Source organism: Apodemus sylvaticus, chromosome 13 (assembly GCF_947179515.1).
Source record: "Apodemus sylvaticus chromosome 13, mApoSyl1.1, whole genome shotgun sequence".
In the NCBI taxonomy this organism is placed as follows: Eukaryota; Metazoa; Chordata; class Mammalia; order Rodentia; family Muridae; genus Apodemus; species Apodemus sylvaticus.
Genome location: NC_067484.1, coordinates 48,613,392 through 48,628,931, shown reverse-complemented (window position 1 = coordinate 48,628,931; position 15,540 = coordinate 48,613,392). Strand labels below are relative to the sequence as shown.

Below are 15,540 nucleotides of genomic sequence, written 5' to 3'. Positions count from 1 at the left end.
CGTCAGCTCCCTGTCTTAAAGCTATAACACTTCCAGCTTTACCAGCCAGAAATAGATCCATGAAACCTAATCATTCCAGTTTCACCTTGACCTTTGCATAGATAGAAGAGCACACTGCCCTCTCAGAAATCCTACTATTTTTATATCCAATATCATCTTGTTAGAAAAAAAGAAGAAGAAGCCTACTATCAAATAGCATGCAAATCAATTGCCTTTTGAGTCCAGAAATAAAAAGACAACTTTTCAATGGATGTCTTCTCTAAGGTAACAGGTCAGGTGCAACAATGCCCACCATCCCGGAAGTAGGAATGGCAGCCATTGTTCTGGACTACAAGGCCCTGGCTGTCATTTGCCTTGTCTCTCAGGAAGTTGATAGTGATGTGTGATATTAGCCTAGTTATAAGATATGTAGTACATAGAGAACGAGAGAGAAAGAATTTGAAAGTCACCTACTTTCCAGTCAGAGACCCAGGGATTGAAACTGAGGCACTAACTTGCCTAGCCTGGGGTCCCCAAAGTAGAGTAAAACAAGTTCAGATTGCCAGTGATGGAAGTGGGAAGCAGTCTGGGAAGTTCTCAGACTTCTACTTGACATTTGAAATGTGAGAGGCCAGAGGAGGAGGCTTACGAATCAGAAAATCCATTTACAAATTGAGTAGATAACAAGGAGTCTGAAGAAAATCTTGTGTTACAAAACAAAACAAAAATCAAAAATCCTGTATTAAAAGCAGAAAATAGGGCAGTGGTGGCGCACGCCTTTAATCCCCTGTCCTTGGGAGACAGAGGCAGGCGGATTTCTGAGTTCGAGGCCAGCCTGGTCTACAGAGTAAATTCCAGGACAGCCAGGGCTACACAGAGAAACCCTGTCTCAAACAAAACAAAACAAAACAAAACAAAACAAAACAAAACAAACAAACAAACAAAAAAGCAAAAAGAAAACCTAGACAAAGTGAAGCAAAGTTCCATCCTCAAATAACGGTTTCTTCCCTCTGCAGCTGAGCACACAAACTGGAGGTGTGCATCCCTGCCTGTCGTACTTAAGAAACAGACCACCGAGTCAAGCAAGAGCCCTGACACCTTGCCTGCACCCTCAAGTGTGTTGGTATTGTTGATGCTGTTGTTGTCGTTGTCATGTTAATAGGTAATAAAGAAAAATTAGATTAGAAACAAAATATAAATCATTTCAAAATGAGATGACAAACCTCAATAAGAGGCTTCTACAGAAAAATTACACAGCACGAGTGTTAATGGTGAGAGAGGCCTATTGAAGCATCGCTTCTACTCAAGCTTTGTGTGTGTATAACTACACCCAAATGAAGAAATTGACAATTATTTCAAGCAAAGAATGATTTTCGCAGAATCAATTACTTGAGAAGCACTTTACCAGTCAACGTAACATAATGAATAATAATTCAAAAGCTAAGCTGAAGTGTTCCGAACTGCAGAGCATTCCGACAAGTCTCCAGTAGTCTGCCTCTGCAATCTATTCTTATTGCTCAAAAAAGAAAAAAGAAAAGAAAAGAAGAACTGCTCCTGCTCCTTCATTCCTTCATGACAGCGTTTCCATAACTGACAGAGCTGGCAGCGTGGCTGGAGATAGCGGGGATATTAGCAACCATGACTGATAGGAAAATTGGGGGCTGCAGAAAAGGAAAATGTGCAAATTCAAATTTAAGGAAGAGCTGTTGTACTTCGGAATCCTTTCAAAAATATGGGATGACATATTGAGGTCACCACTGATTAAAAAGATGTATCTGCCAAAGGAGTCACATATCTCTTCTGCAATCTGCACAGGACTCTCAGAGAGGCTCTGCCTACCCATTCTGGCTGCAGGCACATCATAGGTGTGTATGGCTCACTCCTTCCAGACTGGATGACCCACTGAATGGCACGGTTAATTAGAGGGGGAAAAGCTAAAGACTTGGTTTGGTTTGATGTACAAGCCAGTACAAAAAGCAAAGACACAGGCTCTCTGACCTTGAATCTATCGGAGCAGAACTCAAGGAGCAAGCTGGTAGCACTGTGATGTGGAATATTTAATTGACAGACTGGAATGGGTTGCCGGAAAATGGCCCCTGTAGGCTCTTAAATTTGAATACTTGGTCCCCAGTGGTTGAAACTATTTGAATTAGCAAGGAAGGCCTTGTTGGAGGAGGTGTGTCATGGTAGGTAGGCTTTGCGGTATCAAAACCCCATGCTATTTCCAACTAGTTCTCTCTGCCTCTCCTCCAGCCTCACAGTTGTTTGTCTCAAGATGTGAATGCTTAGCTACTGCTCCCGCACCATTCCTGCCTGCCTGTCTGCCTGCTTGCCTGCTGCCATGATGGTGGTGGATTCCAAACATCTGAAATTGTAAGCAAGCCCCAGTAGGGTGGCCTTTGATAGATTGCTAAAACAGTAGAGGATACAAGCACAGAAAATTAAGAATATAGCTTAAATTTCAGAATAAATGCCTCCAAGGCAGAATACATCTATTATTATGTTGAACATTTGAATAAATATTTAGCATCAAATAAGATACCCCTCCTATACACACACACACACACACACACATGCACAAAAGTCAAGACTTTCAGCTGACTTAACTTATACCAGCAACCAAAGACCAGGACCAGGCAGGTCCAGTGGGCATGCCTATAGATGTCAGTACTACTGCTGTACAGCCTAGCCCATCACTGCCCACCCCACTACTGTAGCATTTAGAATAGATTTCTAATATTTATATTCAACCACAGGAAAGGCTGAAGGAAATCATAAACTTAGAATAGCAACTGAGCTGAGTTGTAGAGAGAAATAAGGAGTTTTGGCCCCTGAATCTTGAGAAAGATGGGGGAGATGAAATGGACACATGATGCTTCTGAAGTCTGTGCTCCCAAAGACCTGAATACATGCTGGTGCCACACAGGTAATGTATGTCAAGTAGGAAAAGGGAACTGGCATAACACAACTTTAAACCTTTTATCTTATTTAATAATGATGTGAATAATTTACTTAAGAATTTTCTCCACCTCAGTCTCCAAGTGCTGAGACTACAGGTAGAGGCCAACATGCTCTGCTTGGAATTACCTATCTAGTCTCAGGCAGGCCATGGTCCTCCCTGATCACCTAGTCCAGGTTTCTTTAGCTAGCCCTCTTCCTCAACACCAGGGACAAGGTTGTACCTTCAGAGTTTCATTGCTCCTGTTACTAAGATGTTTGAGGTTACATTATTTGCCCCTGTTACCGAGTTGGTGTGTAGTTTGCACAGATTTGACCAGAGACATGTATGTACTGTGTACAAGGGATGCTCAATCTGAAAGAAGCATGTGGTCGTGTATAAAGTGCTGCCCAAGAGCAATGGGAATAATGGAGAGATGTATAGAAATGACAAACACACCTTGAAGATGAAAGAAATTTCTCTTAATCTCTTTCAGTATTTTTTTGGTGATGCTACTGATTATTCTTTCCTTGAGGATATTTTCTCTAAATCGTTACATGGGAAGGGGCAAGTTAAATTAATAATTAAATTAAAATCTTGAAATTGAAAAAAATAAAGTTATAGCAAACCCTAAAATTAACCTAAAGTGAGAACAAATATGAGATTCTGAAACCTCTTTTTAATTACTTTCTGTTTAATTACTAGCATTTCAGTAATATTGCTTTATACTCAACACTCAATAGCAGCTATGATAATTAAAACCAATGATGTAGTATAGAATTACATAAGTTTATTATAAATATATTATATATGCTAAACTAGCTTACAAAGTAATGTTGAGGAAACTGGAGAGGAAAAACAATAGAGTCGCAATTCTTTCTGTCTCTACCCTGCCTTTAGGAGAAGAGCAGCTGTACCATGTCTGTTCATCCACAATGGATGATCCTTCAGAACTGCTCCAGTTATTCAAAGAGAAATAAGCAGATGTATAGCTCCAGACCCAATAATTTGAAGGCCCATAATTCCTTGCAGCTGATTTACCTCAAGACTCTGGGGCCTGTGGCTCATGGCGAAAGGATCATCATGATCATGAAACAAAGATTCAGTACTCAAAACCCAGCCAGTTCTTACATGAGGACCACCATTAACAAGAATATACTGACCACCCTCTGCAGCATCAGGCACATGATCTGCAAAAGCAAGTCCCATCCTGATATGAGCACGGCAGCAATCTGAAGAGCCAGTGTCACCCTGTGAAGCCAGAGCCTGAAAGAGATCCAACTCACCTCCTGAGCCCCACACTCCAGAAGCAATGAAGAGCCCATTGATCTTTTCAACCACAAAAAGGGGTGGAAATTAGGCAGAGAAAGAAGAGAAATAATAGAGGAAGAATTATCAGAGGACAATAACAATGCCATCTGAATGTGATTTTAAAGCAAAAGAAAAAGAGGACTTTAGAATGAGGAAAATGAATCCCTAATTGTGTCTACATTTAAAAAAAAATACAGACAGGCTGAAGAGATGGCTCACTCGATAAGAACGGCACCCGCCCTGCAAGCATGAGGACTAAAGACCTGAATTCAAATCTTGAGTGTGTGTGTGTGTGTGTGTGTGTGTGTGTGTGTATATATATATATATATATATATATATATATATATATATATATGCATAGCTATATGTGAATGTAACCCCAGAATTACATGCCAGAGACAGGCAGATCTCAGAAAGCTTACTGGCCAGCCAGCCCAGCCAAACTGCTATATGTCAGGCAAACTGAGACCCTGAATCAAAGGAATAAAAGGCAGAGGGAGACATTGAATCTCCTCCTTGGGCCTCTTCACATACATACGTGACCATACACATGTACCAATGCACCATACACATATTCAACACACACACACATATATACCACCACCACCCACACACACACACACACACACACACACACACACACACACGACATCCAAGTACCTCTTAGGCTTCTGCGTGAAGTGGTTAAAGATGAGACAGAGCATAGTTATCCTGATACTAAGCATGGCCACTGCTGAGCCCTTAGGGAGCCAAACTGCGGTCGAGGCAAAAGCACTACTGGGCTGATCAATAAGATGCCAGTGAGCCCCAGGCTGTGTCCAAGGGTCTGTGACCTTTGAGGGCAGGTGTTCTTGTTATCACCTCGTTTTCAGTAACCTAGGAAACGCTTTTCCTTTTTCTACAGAAGCAATCAATATCCAGATGATTGTAAGGCTTGCTTTTATCACTGAAGATAGTAATATTTTAAGCCCTGGGCACTTGAAAAGGCAGAAGAAATGAAGTGAAATTCATTGATTTCAAGTAGTTTACATTTGATGGCTCTTAATAAAAACTAGTCTACAATTAAATGATTTTATACGCACCCCCTTCAGAAGGGTACAAGTTTTAAAAATTACAGGCTCATACAATAAAGGAAGGATGTTAACGCCAGGACAGATGTCTGGTTTGAAGTTATTTTTATTTTAAAATCGTATTAAATTTTCCAATAGATCATATAATCTACTTATAGAGAACTTATGAATATAGTTCAAATAAAATAAGAGATGTGACACAAATCAGATGTCTACTCTATTTGAGGCTATGGACACACCTCCGCAGTAAGAGTCTTTTCCTAGCCTACAGAAAAACCTAGCTTTGATCCCTACCACCACCAAATGGAGGAGGAAGAGGAGAAAGAAGAGAGGAAGAAAATGAGACATAGTTACTCTAGATAAGCTAAGCCTATTTTTTGATTCAAAGCTTGATTATACTGATCCATGCCACTGAAAAGGATTTTCTTTTCATCTTTCTTCATTGAGTTCCACAAAGTCATATAAACCACACTCAAAGAAGATATGCTATAAAACAGAATCAAGACTGGAAACACAGCATAATTCATTTGCAAAGGAACACTGGATGTCAGCAACTAAGTCTCCAGAAACTTTAAAGATAAAATTTATATTCAGATTACTCTCTGTCAGACAGCTTATAGAAAAATAAAAAAAAAATGAAATTGCCATGAAACCACACCTACATTTCCATTTGCTTATGGCTTCTCAGGCTGAGCTAAGAAGAAAGAAGGAAATTCATGGGACATGAATTTGAAAGAGAGAGCACTAGTGAGGAGGGGAACCTATAATGCTGAACCAAAGGAAATTCAACCCTATATTCTTTTTATCATCTAGTGAAACTGCGAAGCATGAAGTTGCAGAACCTGCAGCCCTCTGCTTCCTGCCCTGATGTGGGATGGAAGTAAAGACTGAGTATTGGGCTGAAGCTCTTCGGAACTGGTCAGTTTGCCTCTGCACTGGGAGGTTCCAGTACTGCTCTTCATGGTAGCACTTCATGCAGACCCTCTTCTGAAAATGTGCTTTATGCTGTTCCCTGGCTGTCTTAAATTATTAGTCTATGCTGTGTGTGGGTAGGGACTTAGAAGGCATAGCTCATGCCATAGTCAGATCGTATTAGATTTGTAATCATGGGACATTACTTAACATTCCATCTTGGGTTTCTATCTCTTAAACATCTACTCTGTAATGTTACTGAGAGGGGGGAAATGCTAACAAAGCTGAACTGGAAGCCAGACCCCCGAATCAAAGTTCTTGATTTTATTCCTTCTTAGCCCCACACGTGAACATTGCTTATCCCTATTTCCCACTCCCAATACAATTATTAAACTATAAAGTCCAATTACTGCCAAAGAACCTAAGAAAAAAAGGATTTTTTTTGCATCTACTTTCTATTTAACGTTCTCCTATACTACACTGTCCCATGGTTGGCCTCCTAATTCATTTTTAAGATCTCTGGAACATTGGGGATATCAGATATATAGCCCCTATTTATTGCCCAATCCAACCCACTTACAACTAACAAAGTATTTGAATATTAATACAAAAATCCTGCCTCAAATCTGCTTATGAAATGAAAATAAATATTATCTCACCTAAGTTCAAAGGTAGGCAAGATTTCAGAGGGATTTGCTTTACTTTGGCCATTCTTTTTCCCTTTTAAGTTATACACAGTGTCTCATCTGAGTGCAATTAGATGTCGAGAAGGAAGAGCATCCGGAGGGTTGTATTATTCCTTGTCAGATTGGAAAGGAGGGGGGATTCCCCCCAGACAAGAAATAGAATAGCATTCCATGAGAGGGGCTGAGTTGAGTCAGCTCACACGGTTCTCTAATGGAAGCCACATGGGGAAGTGCAGGGACTACCTTAAATTACAATTTTTGAAAAGATATGGCAATTGAAATGTAATTGTTGTGATTGGATTAAAACAATTACTATCTACTCCTGGAAAGAGAGGGCCTGAATTTCCTCTAGAATCACAAGACCTAAGGGGCAGACTGCTGAACACAGAAAAAGCCTATGACACGTTTTCTGTGCTAATGTCTTATACTGGTAAGGCTCAGCATTCTGTCAGCCTGGCTCTGCCTCGGAACCCTCTTCTCATGGTAAAGTAGAAATGATGTTTTAAGACATTAATTTATAAAGGCTGCATCCCATGGAAAGCCTTTTGCCTTTCTCTCTCTAACTGCCTATCATTGAATCAAAGGTGTGAATATTCTCTAGGCTGAGCCCAGCTTAGAACATAGAGACCGTCAGAGTTTTCTTTCCATATATGTTGATATAGCTAGAGCCACCAGCTCCTGTTGAGAAAAGAAAAAGGGTTCTCTGGGTCTGCCATTTCTCACCTCATGATTCAAAATCAAAATGGACCTAGAAGTATAGCTCAAAGGACAGTAAATGCTTAGACTGCTTGAATGAAAATGACCCCACAGGCGCACTAGGGAGTGGCACTATTAGGAGGTGTGACCTTGTTGGAGGAAGTGTGTCACTGGGAGTGGGCTTTGAGTTTTCAAATGCTCAAACCAGGACCTCTCTTCCTTCTGTCTGCCAATTCAGATGCAGAACTCTCAGCTCCTTCTCCAGCACCATGTCTACCTGTGTGCAGTCCATGCTCACCACCATGATGATGATGAATTAAACCTCTGAAATGTAAGCCAAACCCCATTTAAAAGCTTTCCTTTATAAAAATTGCTGTGGCCATGGCTTCTCTTCACAGCAATAGGACTAAGGCAGTCTGTGTCTGTGTCGTAGGAACCTAGGCTCAACCTTCAGCTCACACACAAAAAGAGGTGGGGGAGGGGTCAAAATGATGTAGGAACACAAGAACAAAGAAAAGAGCAAAAAATGATGTCAGCTGCTAAACATGATTTAGAAGAAAAAGAAAAGCCAGAAGAGGGAAAATAGGAAACACTTTAAATGTTTTGTGAAGAACATCCTTGTGGAACATGCAGGAAAAGACAGAGAGAAAATAAAGTTCTTCACTTACATCCAGACCCTACATCCAAAGGTGAAATACTAATGTCAGAAATAATCGGATAATTCTGGGAGAAAATACTATAAGCAGAGGCTTTATAGCTTTATTTTTTTTCAATGATTCAGGAAAAGCTGACAGCAAGAGAAGGAGACATTGTGCTATGGAAGAGCTAAGCAGAGAGGACCTGGGAAAGAATGCTTGACATTGAACATGAGACCCAGATATCCCTGCACTCCAGAAATGCAGAAGGTGGGTGAATGCACTGACTGAATGTTCCCTGGAAGATAGACAGTGGTGACCAGATGAAGGGAATAGCTGTTCAGAAGAGGACAAAGTGACCCTACAAATAAAAGCAAGGGAAAGTTTGTCCAAACCAGTAAGAAAATGAGAGTTGAAGCCAGACACCAGAAAAGTAGCAACACTCCCCTTCTCTGTCCTCTATCACTGTCCTACAGAGTGACAGCTAATTAGCTTATCAGAGAGCATAAGCCAACCTTGGAGGTGGTAACAGGAAGAGTCACATGTGGAATGACTGAGCTCACAGGTTCAAATACAAACTGTTAGCCAGAAATGGTAAGTGGATGTGGCCTGCATTTTCCTCACATAAACATCATAAAAGTTACTAGATTCACTTGATGGTTGAGCTAAGCTTACTTCTGCAGCCTTGCCCTCCATTTTCCCCATAGGCACTCATGTTTTTCTGGGTCTCCATCTTACACTGGGCAAACTGCTCTTTCTTTGGCTTTGTGTAGCTGGCTCATCTAATATCGCTCAGGATTCAATTTGTCCTTTTAGGTTTGATTGCTAATTTTGTTAAAGATGCAGTTCAGATCAAATCCCCAGGCTTGATGATGCACATTTGAAGCATTATCATCAATGTTCTGGAAGAAGAAGTCAAACTGCCCAGAGCACAACACATGATATCTATTTTACCTTTTACAAAAGTACTATCCAGTACAGTTGCCAGTATAAACAATTTTAAATACTAATAAGATACAAGAATGACTATAATAGGCATAGTAAGAAAATGAACTGATGTGATGGAAGCTGCTATATACATTACATATGTGGTCACTATGTACGTAACATACATATATATCAATAGTCTTCATGGCATAAAATATGTAGAAAATACAGCTAGAGTTACTTATCAACCTGCAGGTTGAATAAATAAAATAAAATAAAATGAATATAATCTAATTTTGCTCTTTCTTGAACTCCATTAAAATTATGGTAAAGATCAGCTGGGCAAGATGTGGCAAAGGCCTTCAATCCCAGCACTCAAGGCAAAGGTAATTAGATTTCTGTGAGTTCAATGCCAAGCTGTCCTACATGCAAGTTCCATGTTTTCTCCAAAAGGAAAAAAAAATAGTTTGTGGGGGCTTAAGTCCAACTTCAGGAAAACTGAGACCCTGATGCCATCTTCTGGCCTATGTGAACCCTATACTCACATGCCACACACACTCACATACACACACATACTTGAATTAACACAAACATACATCCATGGACATGTTCATACATGCACACACTGGTATAAAATAAATATTTTAAAAAACTAAATGAAGAAAGGAATCAAAGAAGACATCAGAAGATGGACAGATCTCCCATGCTCATGGATTGATAGGATTAAGATAGTAAAAATGGCCATCCCACCAAAAGCAATCTACAGATTCAATACAATCCCCATCAAAATTCCAACTCAATTATTCACAGACATGGAAAGTGCAATTCTAAAGTTCATATGGAATAACAAAAAAGCAAAAACCCAGTATACCAAAAACAATTCTCAACAATAAAAGGACTTCTGGGGGAATCACCATCCCTGACCTCAAGCTGTACTACAGAGCAATAGTGATTAAAAAAAACCCTCATGGTACTGTTATAGAGACAGTTGATCAATGGAATAGAACTGAAGACCCAGAAATAAACCCACATACTTATGAACACTTGATATTTGATAAAGAAGCCAAAATCATACAGCACAAAAAAATTAAAAAAGAAAGAAGACAAAAGAAAAAGAAAAAAGAAAAAAAAGAAAGCATCTTCAAAAATGGGCTGGTCCCACTGGCAGTCTGCATGTAGAAGAATGCAAATAGATGTATTCTTTTTTTTAATTTATTGATATATTTATTTACATTTCAAATGATTTCCCCTTTTCTGGACCCCCACTCCCTGAAAGTCCCATCAGTCCCCTTCCCTCCCCCTGTTTTCCCACCCAACCCTTCCCACTTCCCTGTTCTGATTTTGTTCAATACTGCTTCACTGAGTCTTTCCAGAACAAGGGGCCACTCCTCCGTTCTTCTTGTACCTCATTTGATGTGTTGATTATGTTTTGGGTATTCCAGTTTTCTAGGTTAATATCCACTTATTAGTGAGTGCATACCATGATTCATCTTTTGAGTCTGGGTTACCTCACTTAGTATGATGTTCTCCAGCTCCATCCATTTGCCTACTAATTTCATGAATTCATTGTTTCTAATGGCTGTGTAGATATACCACATTTTGTGCATCCACTCTTCTGTTGAGGGATATCTGGGTTCTTTCCAACTTCTAACAATTATACATAGGGCTACAATAAACATAGTAGAACATGTATCCTTATTACATGCTGGGGAATCTTTTGGGTATATGCCCAGGAGTGGTATAGCAGGATCTTCTGGAAGTGAGGTGCCCAGTTTTCAGAGGAACCGCCAGACTGATTTCCAGAGTGGTTGTACCAATTTGCAACCCCACCAGCAGTGGAGGAGTGTTCCTCTTTCTCCACATCCACCCCAACACCTGCTGTCTCCTGAATTTTTAATCTTAGCCATTCTGACTGGTATAAGGTGAAATCTTAGGGTTGTTTTGATTTGCATTTCCCTAATGACTAATGAAGTTGAGCATTTTTTAAGATGCTTCTCCACCTTCCGAAGTTCTTCAGGTGAGAATTCTTTGTTTAACTCTGTACCCCATTTATTAATAGGGTTGTTTGGTTTTCTGGAGTCTAACTTCTTGAGTTCTTTATATATATTGGATATTAGCCCTCTATCTGATGTAGGATTGGTGAAGATCTTTTCCCAATTTGTTGGTTGCCGATCTGTCCTTTTGATGGTGTCCTTTGCCTTACAGAAACTTTGTAATTTTATGAGGTCCCATTTGTCAATTCTTGATCTTAGAGCATATGCTATTAGTGTTCTGTTCAGAAACTTTCTCCCTGTACCGATGTCCTCAAGGGTCTTCCCCAGTTTCTTTTCTATTAGCTTCAGAGTATCTGACTTTATGTGGAGGTCCTTGATCCATTTGGATTTGAGCTTAGTACAAGGAGACAAGGATGGATCAATTTGCATTCTTCTGCATGCTGACCTCCAGTTGAACCAGCACCATTTGTTGAAAAGGCTATCTTTTTTCCATTGGATGTTTTCAGCCCCTTTGTCAAGGATCAAGTGGCCATAGATGTGTGGGTTCATTTCTGGATCTTCAATCCTGTTCCATTGATCTGCCTGCCTGTCACTGTACCAATACCTTGCAGTTTTTAACACTATTGCTCTGTAGTATTGCTTGAGGTCAGGGATACTGATTCCCCCAGAATTTCTTTTGTTGTTGAGAATAGTTTTAGCTATCCTGGGTTTTTTGTTATTCCAGATGAATTTGAGAATTGCTCTTTCTAACTCTGTGAAGAATTGAGTTGGGATTTTGATGGGTATTGCATTGAATCTGTATATTGCTTTTGGCAAAATGGCCATTTTAACTATATTGATCCTGCCGATCCATGAGCATGGGAGGTTTTCCCATTTTTTGAGGTCTTCTTCCATTTCCTTCTTCAGAGTCTTGAAGTTCTTGTCATACAGATCTTTCACATGTTGGGTAAGAGTCACCCCAAGATACTTTATACTGTTTGTGGCTATTGTGAAGGGGGTCATTTCCCTAATTTCTTTTTCAGACTGCTTATCCTTTGAGTATAGGAAGGCCACTGATTTGCTTGAGTTGATTTTGTAACCTGCCACTTTGCTGAAGTTGTTTATCAGCTGTAGGAGTTCTCTAGTAGAGTTTTTTGGGTCACTTAGGTAGACTATCATGTCAGAATAGATGTATTCTTATTTCCTTGTACAAAGCTCAAGTTCAAGTGAATCAAGGACCTCCCCATAAAACCAGACACACTAAATCTAATGGAAGAGAGAGTGAGAAATAGCCTCAAACACATTGGCACAGGGCATATTTTCCTGAACAGATCACCAATGGCTCAAGCTCTAAGATCAACAATTTGCAAATGGGACCTCCTGAAACTGAAAAGCTTATGTAAGGCAAAGGACACTGTCAATAAGACAAAACAGCAGCCTACAGATTGTGAAAAGATCTTCACTAACCCTACATCTGATAAAGGGCTAATATCCTAAATATACAAAAATATGTATATATATATATATATATATATATATATATATATATATAACCTCAAGAGGTTAGACTCCAGAAAACCAAACAGCCCAATTTAAAAAAAGAGGTACAGATCTAAACAGAGAATTCTTTTTTATATATTTTTTTTATTTTCTATATTCTTTGTTTACATTCCAAATGATTTCCCCTTTCCCGGATCCCCCCTCCCCATATGTCCCATAAACCTTCTTCTCTCCATCCATTCTCCAGTCACCTCTCTCCTTTTTTTCTCTGTCCTTATATTCCCCTCCAATGCTAGATCAATCCTTTCCAGGATCAGGACCCTCTCCATACTTCTTCATGGGAGTCATTTGTTATGTGATTTGTGCCTTGGGTATTCAGGGCTTCTGGGCTAATTAATATCTACTTATCAGAGATTGCATTCCATGTGTATTCTTTTGTGACTGGGTTACCTCACTTAGGATGATATTTTCTAGATCAAACCATTTGCCTAAAAATTTTGTGAATTCATTGTTTCTAATTGCTGAGTAGTATTCCATTGTGCAAATATACCACATTTTCTGTATCCATTCCTCCTTTGAGGGGCAGCTGGGTTCTTTCCAGCTTCTGGCTATTATAAATAAGGCTGCTATGAATATAATGGAGCATGTGTCTTTATTGCATGCTGGGGAATCTTTTGGATATATGCCCAGGAGAGGTATAGCGGGGTCCTCCGGAAGTGTCATGTCCAGTTTTCTGAGGAACCGCCAGACTGATTTCCACAGTGGTTGTACCATCTTACAGCCCCACCAGCAGTGGAGGAGTGTTCCTCTTTCTCCACATCCTCGCTAACACCTGCTGTCTCCTGAGTTTTTGACCTTAGCCATTCTGACTGGTGTAAGGTGAAATCTCAGGGTTGTTTTGATTTGCATTTCCCTAATGACTAATGATGTTGAGCACTTCTTAAGGTGCCTCTCGGCCATCCGAATTTCTTCAGGTGAAAAGTCTTTGTTTAGATCTGTGCCCCATTTTTAATAGGGTTATTTGGTTCCCTGGGGTCTAACTTCTTGAGTTCCTTGTATATATTGGATATTAGCCCTCTATCAGATGTAGGGTTGGTGAATATCCTTTCCCAATTTGATGGTTGCTGTTTTGTCCTTTTAACAGTGTCCTTTGCCTTACAGAAACTTTGTAATTTTATGAGGTCCCATTTGTCAAATTTTGATCTTAGAGCATAAGCTATTGGTGATCTGTTCAGGAACTTTTCCCCCATGCCCATGTCCTCTAGGGTCTTCCCCAGTTTCTTTTCTATTAGTTTCAGTGTGTCTAAATAGAGAATTCTAAACTGAGGAATCTTGAATGTCAGAGCTCAGAAGGCCAAGAGAATGAACAGAAATATGCAGCAGTGGGGGACTGGAGAAATCTCTAGAAAGTCCCGGATACCAGGAATGTGAGAGACTCCCATTATTCAGTGGGTATGACCTTAGCGTAAATGCCCAGCAGTGGGGAGATGGAACCTGAAGAGTCCATCTCCAGTAGATAGACATGACCCCAATTTGAAGCATGGAGCCATGCACCCATCTTCAAAATTCTTGACCCAGGATTATTCCTGTCTGAAGGAAATACAGAAACAAAAATGGAGCAATGACTGAAGAAAAGGCATTCCAGAGACGGGTCAAACTTAGGATTCATCCCATGTGTAGGCACCAAACCTTGACATTATTACTGATGCCATATTGCACTTGAAGACAGGAGCCTAGCATGGCTGTCCTCTGAGATTCTGTACCAGCAGCTGACTAAAACAGATACAGATACTTATCGCCAATCATTGGCCTGAGGTTGGGGACCCCTATGGAAGGGTTAAGGAAAGGGCTGAAGGAGCCGAAGAGGATGGCAACCCCATAGGAAAAACAATATCAACTAACCTAGACCTCTCAGAGCTATTAATCCTGTAGAAACTCGATGCCCAGGGAAGGGTGATACTAACAGGGTGAGGTAGTAGTGGGTGGGTAGATGGGGGAGCACCCTCTTAGAAGCAAAGGGGATGGGTGATAAACTTGGGGGGGGCAGGAAGGGAGGCAACATTTGGAATGTAAATAAATAAAATAATTAATAAAGAAAAAGACTACCAAAAAGAAGCTGTTGAAAGGCACAAATTCACAAAGATAGGGAATAAAGGGGGAAAAATAATAGAACTATGAAAGTTGTTATAGAGATGGATAAATGATTACTCATCTATAAAAGCAAATTCAATGGCCAAAGCTAAGGACATGTCCAATTTATATAATAGAACCCTCAACAAGCAATCACAAGAAATATAGTAATCTCCTCCTTGACTTTATTTTTCATTGTTCTAGCAACTTTGTTGAAATGTAACTTACATACCATGATACTCTCATATGACTAAAGTTTATGACTCACTGGTATTTTAGTATATTCGGAATTGTGCAACCATCCACAGAATGTAATTTTAGAACACTTTCATAACTGCGGGTCTGTTTAAAGGACACCTCCTTACAGATGTTCCTATGACTACCCTCAATAGATCCAGGCTGCTTATTTCCTGCCTCTTGCCTTTCCTCCTTTCCCTCATTTCCTGCTTCAAACACTGAGAACCAATAGTTATTTCTCTTTGGCTTCCTTGTTAGCTGGCTGCCTCTCCCATTAGAATGTGAGCTGCACAAAGCACCGTTCACGTCTTCCTTTGCAGTCCAATGGAATCATGACACAGGGCTTTGAACATGTTATGTTATTTATACATACATATGCTGAATTGGTGAATGGATTTTCTAGGAATAACTGCCCCAGGAGATGAGTTGTGACAGTAAAGGAACCATCATCAAGAGTAAAACCATGGAAGATAAACAGCAGATAGTAGAACAAGAACAGAAAACCCTGCTCTACTCCTGGTGCTTGAAACAAGAACACAGCCATT

The 15,540-nt window shown here is 40.1% G+C and overlaps 1 protein-coding gene across 1 annotated transcript; it reads left to right on the top strand.

The window, feature by feature from the left end:
* The first annotated feature begins 3,835 nt into the window (after nt 1–3,835).
* Nucleotides 3,836–4,153, top strand: LOC127663644 (60S ribosomal protein L28-like). Its single transcript, XM_052155297.1, has one exon. The coding sequence runs from the start codon at nt 3,836–3,838 to the stop codon at nt 4,151–4,153; it is 318 nt and encodes a 105-aa protein (XP_052011257.1).
* The last annotated feature ends 11,387 nt before the right edge of the window (nt 4,154–15,540 follow it).